This window comes from Nanorana parkeri, unplaced genomic scaffold (genome assembly GCF_000935625.1).
Source record: "Nanorana parkeri isolate BGI_ZX_2015 unplaced genomic scaffold, ASM93562v1 scaffold122, whole genome shotgun sequence".
In the NCBI taxonomy this organism is placed as follows: domain Eukaryota; kingdom Metazoa; phylum Chordata; class Amphibia; order Anura; family Dicroglossidae; genus Nanorana; species Nanorana parkeri.
In genome coordinates this window covers 1,250,429-1,256,681 of record NW_017306390.1, presented here as the reverse complement: position 1 = coordinate 1,256,681, position 6,253 = coordinate 1,250,429, and the positions used below count along the sequence as shown (strand labels likewise).

General features: G+C 40.2%; 1 protein-coding gene across 1 annotated transcript in view; it reads left to right on the top strand.

Moving 5' to 3' along the window:
* Positions 1-6,253, top strand: part of RPGR (retinitis pigmentosa GTPase regulator) — a 72,662-nt gene that overhangs the window by 28,181 nt on the left and 38,228 nt on the right. The window contains exon 5 of the mRNA XM_018553506.1: positions 4,061-4,268. Coding sequence (XP_018409008.1) covers positions 4,061-4,268 — 208 coding nt within the window. The remainder of the gene's footprint in view (positions 1-4,060; positions 4,269-6,253) is intronic.

Here is a 6,253-nt window from a genome sequence, read left to right as displayed (position 1 = left end):
CACATACAAGCGATCGAGCGGCTATAGATCGCTTGTATGTGTAACGGCTGTTTCCATTCAACTGTTTTTTTCTGCCTGTGCGCGGCGATCCGCCAATGGGAGCTTGCCGTCCGTCTATTTTTTTTACAACGGGCGGACGACAAGTGGTTAAAGTGGACCTTTACACCCTTTCTCTAAAAATCACATCAGCATATGAAGTATGGAGGTTGATCGAGCAGCAGCCCTTAGAGAGGGCAGTAGTATGTCCGACCAGTTACTGTAGCTTGAGCGTCAGGTCTAGAGTGGTGAGATTGTTAGAAAGTCAGGGTGTCCAAACTTTCATAAATTTGTCATGGCAGTCCTTGAGAATGGTGGATGGTTTTTTGTTCACTAAGAATCCATGCATGTGCTGCCTAAATCCTTTATATGGGTTAACTTGTTTCTTCCTAGAATGGGCAGCGGTTTGCTTAGCAGCCAACAAAATGAAGTCTACCAGTTTTTGCTGGAGCGGCCTAATCGCACAAATTTAATATGCAATAGCACATGCCAGGGGTTCCTCCGAATGTGAGTTTGGAACAAGAAGGAAATGAGTCTATACATTTTTTTTCAAAATTTGGTTGCAAGGAAGAAGCTCCTTTTCTTTACCTCCCATATTGTGCACCTGTATCAACTGATTGTCAGCTCTTTCAAATTGGCAATTGTATGGCAAGCTTTATTGCTACGAGCTGCATAAGCAATGGGTTTCTCTACAATTAATGTGGCAATTTGGAGAAGTTCTCAAACGGTTCCTGTTGGCTTTTTTTCCCCCTCCACGCTATCCAGAAAGTCAGCTCCAAATAATACATCCTGCAAAGTATTATTTCATCTACACAGGAAATATTTTGTATTTTAGTGCTTTTTCTACTTTCCAAAATGATATTTGTGTAATTTAAATCACTTTAAGCTCCCATTGTGGTATAGCAACCGGGCAGAATCAAATCATTTTAAGCTGCCATTTTACCCATACCTTTTAAAATAACAACAAACACACCTTTTAGAAATGTTTCAAATCTACAAACACATACTTCTAGATTATTGCCGGCTTGTATTCTTTGCATCCCTTATTTCTCTATTCTTCCCGGTCTTCTGACAGTGGCCATGTTTACTAAGGGCAGGTTACTAGATCTCCTTTTACTCCCTGAAAATTGGCAGATGTGACTAGACATGGGACCATGCACATCATCTCAGGGGAGAAAAATCCCTTTCACTGAGAATGAGATATCCCAGTAATGCTCTGCAGATGTAACCTTCCCAGGATGCTATGCTTTGGCAAACTGAAGTCATTTTGCCCTTTCAAAGCAGGAAGTGAATGCTTTGCAAGTGTAAGTATTTCACAATCACAGCATTTTACACCTGACATGTCTATGTTATTATTAATCATCATATATAGAGGGATGCATTGGTAGAATTTGATCTTTAAGTGTAAAGATCTACTTTAAGGGCAGCTATACACAGAGAGAGGCAAGTACAAGCAAGCAGTCAAATACACAGTAATACAAAATTTGTTGTTTTTAATTTTGGTGGGGGAGGGCGGTCGGTCGCTGGCGACTTCCCTGCCAAATAACATGCAACTCTGTTCAGCCAGTTTGACTCGCGCACCGCAGGAGACATGATAGCTATTTACTTTTCTTCCCTGCAATCAAAACCATACAGCTTGGTCTGGTCTGGCCTGGACTGGACTGGATGGTGAAAGAGCAGCAGCAATACATTGCAATTCTGTAAAGACTGGCTTACAGTACTGCTCCTTCACTGTTCCTTCTTCTTCCAGCAGTCTGAATGCTGATGAGCAACAGATTACTGGAGGCTAGAACAAAGACTAATTCAGGTACAATTTGAAAAATACAGTGAGGGGAAATTACTATGACTGGAGCAGACAGAATCTGGAGCAGGTGTGCCTGGCACCCAGTCAGCATCTATCTTTTAATTTGCAAAACTTAAATGAACATGCTGAAGACAGAAGCTGATTGGTTACTATGCACAGCTGCTCCAGATTCTGTCTGCTCTCGTTTTAGTAACTTCCCCATTTTTGTCTTTTGCTATTGAAAACATAACTAAATGAAATGGAAGTTGTATACTGCATACCTACATTCACTTTAATGCTGAACTCCAGCCTTGCAGATTTTACTGCACACTGCAAGCTTCTCACAGTGTGCATTGAAAGTTGCAGCAAAGTAAAATAGAGCCCAGCTAATTTCCTGGTTGGAGGACATCCAGCATCCACTAGACTTTTACTCCCCAGCCTGATCGCCATTGGATTTTATTGCTTTTAGTTTGACTTTGAGGCATGGAGGCTCACCTTGACATGTGGTTGTTACCAAGGGCAGTCTGCATACAAGGCTTGCCTAGTAATGTTCACTACTGCAGACTGACAACCACTTATTAATTACACATTTTGATATTCATATAACGCCAGCCTATTGCTTGCATCAGGGCTAGAGGCCCTGGACTGCTGAGGCAGGGTGCTGGGATGATTTCAGGAAGCTGTGTAGAGCACCCACACCAACCATGATATGCCTGCACTACATAGAGATACACCGAGATACAGTGATGACCCCACTTGAAATTAAATAGGGTATGTAATGGAAAGGTTTTATTTAAAAATGTCATTAACGTCGTGATTGGTGAGGAGGAGGAATTAGGCAAAGGCCAAATGTGAGCAGATTAAACTTCAGCTTTAATAATTCTTGTAAATCAGCCTACTGCTTAGGACTTTTATTCAATGCATATAGTTAATAATGCTTGTTTGTTATGCAAACCGGGGTGCCAAACCTGTTAGCTCAAATGGTGTTTCAAAACCATTTGTTTTGTCTCCATTTACCAAGCTATTGATTAAAATAGATTATTTTATGAACTCTAAAATGTTAGAGTTGTAAGATAATGCCAGACTGACAGAGGCAGGTCACAGCAAAATGGCTCAGAGACCCTTAGGTCTCATTAAAAACATGAGGTATCTCTGGGACAGGAAGTGATCGCCAGGTAAAAATAAAGCGAAAAAAAGCCCTAATAAAGAAAACAAATGTAAATACCACATCTAATGACTGGTAAGCCGCAGTATAATAAATATTTGCTTTTTGGCTTAGATATACTTTACCGTAAATCGATAAAGATTACACACTTAAAAACCTATTTATAAACAATGTGTACAGCCATTGGCCCTGCAAATATCTAGGAAAGTTCATTCTGTGGGAATGGATGCACAAATCAAACGTTCTTGTTATATTTTCTGCTTGAGTAGAATGCATTTTCAAATGTTATCTTGCAATAACACATTATGGTCACTAGATGGAGCCAAGGAGCATAGGCAATAAATATTTAATTCCTATGCTCCTCAGCTTCATATAATGGCCATAATACGGTAATACAAGATGACGTTCAAAAAAAAATTGGACATATAAAGAAAATATACAGGAATGTTAATTTTGTGCATTCATTTGCATAAAACGAACATTCACTGACATTTGCAGGACTCTGCAATGGCTCTGTGAATTGTTTGATAATAGACCCCAATATATATTTTTTGTTTTTGAAGCCTGATGCAGCAAACAAAAAGTTACAACCTATGAGACAGCATGTGACTTTTATATTTATACTTTGCTCGCAGTGTAATTGTGAATGATTTATTTGTGTTTTAGAAACTAATGAAAATCCCAGTAATGTTAACTTATTGTTTGTTGCTCAGTGTGATCGTATTTCTTCTGAGGTTAAATGCTAAGTGTACGATTTTGTCCTTGTTGAGAGATAATTGGGAGTCCAGCTGTGTCACCAAGTAATTGCGGGTTATGGTTCTGCCTTTGTTGTGTGACTTTTTGTTCACGGAGTTAATAAAGGCAGGAGAATGTTCCAATATTGGCATACAACGATTATCTAACAAGAAGAAATGTCTTCTGTCTTTCTTGTATGATAAATATCCCGAAGCAGCAAGCGGATGTTCTTGTTAGCCAAACAAACTCATCACAACAGGTGACAAATCTGCCAGCCAAGTCTAGAGGTTGCTATGCGATGTGATGAGAGGCAGGGGCCTGCGCGGTTCACTGACATGTAGCTGTCTGCGGAAAATGAAAATGTACGCTCGTGTGTTTTATCTTTTGTAGTACAAGGAAAGGTTTACTCTTCTGGCTGGAACAGTGAAGGACAGCTGGGACTTGGTGACACTACAGAAAGGTCGAGCTTTCATGAAATCTCCTTCTTCAGCTCTCAGCATAAAATCAAACAGCTGTCGGCCGGATCCAATACATCGGCTGCCTTGACTGGTAGGTGCTCAGTATTAACACTTATTAACAACTGCGACCTGAAAGTTTCAGAAATGTTTTTCAGGGCACCATTTTGCAGGGTAATACGTATGTGTGAATGGAATAGACAGATGTTATGACAACCTAGTAATTAGAAATCTTATTCTTGGGATGTCTCCTTCTGCTCCAAAGTATTCAAGTAGCAGAAAGTTAAAGGACTCTTCCTAGGATGTCTCCTTCTCCAAAGTATTCAAGTAGCAGAAAGTTAAAGGACTCTTCCTAGGATGTCTCCTTCTCCAAAGTATTCAAGTAGCAGAAAGTTAAAGGACTCTTCCTAGGATGTCTCCTTCTCCAAAGTATTCAAGTAGCAGAAAGTTAAAGGACTCTTCCTAGGATGTCTCCTTCTCCAAAGTATTCAAGTAGCAGAAAGTTAAAGGACTCTTCTTAAAGTAAAACTTAGTCATCTTGTTTATGAGCAGCTGGTTCCAACTCTTTCAGCTCTGCTTCCCCGAACGTCCTGTCTAGTAGAAGATCACAAGGGACAGAGCAGTCTTTAGCAAATGTCCATCTGCTAGCTCGAAGAAGGGAGCAGGGGAGAGGCTTGCCCATGCTGTGCCTCTGTGTTTGTGGTAACTCGCAGCTTACTGGCATCAGGACTCTGCAAGGGAAAGGAGACACCCTAAAACTGGATATCAGGGCCGGTGCTCAGGGGACCAGCTGATTCTGCAACAAACAAAAACTTTTCAACAGCAAGAAGCAGCATCCATTGTAAGTGATTTAATTCATGCATTTGAAATAACTTTTGGTTTTAATATCACTCTAAGGACTCATTCCCACCGTTGCAGGGGTCCATGTACCATAAAAACTGGCCGAGCCTCTGCGTCTGGCAGTCACAGGTGTTTTGTGTAGTCTACCTATACAAGTCAATCACAGACTGTGACTGTCTGCATCCAGGGGTGTACATCTCAACCTGTAGATATATACATGTGCGGAGCAACATTTATTAGCATACAGCTGCAGCCTGCCATTGACATGTACAGACGGGCTGCATACAACAATGGGTGCCGAGGTTCAGATTGGTTTTATGGTACATGGACCCATGCTTCTGTGTGATTAAGCCCTAAATGTCATCAGAGAAATATGGAAACTACCATTGCCGGCCATTATGAAAATCCTCTTCTGATTTGTTCACTTGGGTGTGTAAATTAGGACTATTTACTTTTTTAAAGTTGAATAAGGATAGCATTAGAACCATGTAAAATGAAACCTAGAGTACCACCTAATGGCTGAAAATAAAAACACTAAATATGAATCATTACATGTTTTTTGGCAGCAAAATGTTGACTGCACTAATCATCATCGTCCTTTTTTTTTTTTCTTCTTCTTAGCTAAGTACTCTATATTAAAAGAACAAATGAGAGCGCCTCCATAGTGTAAAAATGTTAGTTAATAGTAAAAACACGCAGCTCTAAGGCTGTACTTACAACAGTTCGGTAGAATAAAAAATAACGCGTTAACCATTTATCAATACAGGGATCGAGGTTACTGGTGTTTTACATCGCTCCAGATTCTCCCTGCCAGGGGTTCCGTCCTCTCACCCTATTCTACTGGTTTTTATTCTACCGAACTGTTGTAAGTACAGCCTTAGAGCTGCGTGTTTTCACTATTAAATAACATTTTTACACTATGGAGGCGCTCTCTTTTGTTCTTTTTCTCATAGACTGGTGTTCCATCTAATCTGTGGGAGCTGCCTCCACCGTGTTTGCTGTATTTTTACTGCTGGGCTCTTTTTGGATTTGAAGGCACCGGTATTGTTTTGCAATTAAGTACTCTATATTGGTCTAGGACCAGACTAGATATTTTACTTGTAACTAAAATATCACTTTGAGATGGTCTTTCCCTTTAAATATCACTAAATACAGCACTGCTATTGGCTTAGATTCTCTAAGAATCCATATTGTTGTTTTTGTTTTGTTATTGTCAACTGACCTAGCCCACAGCGATTT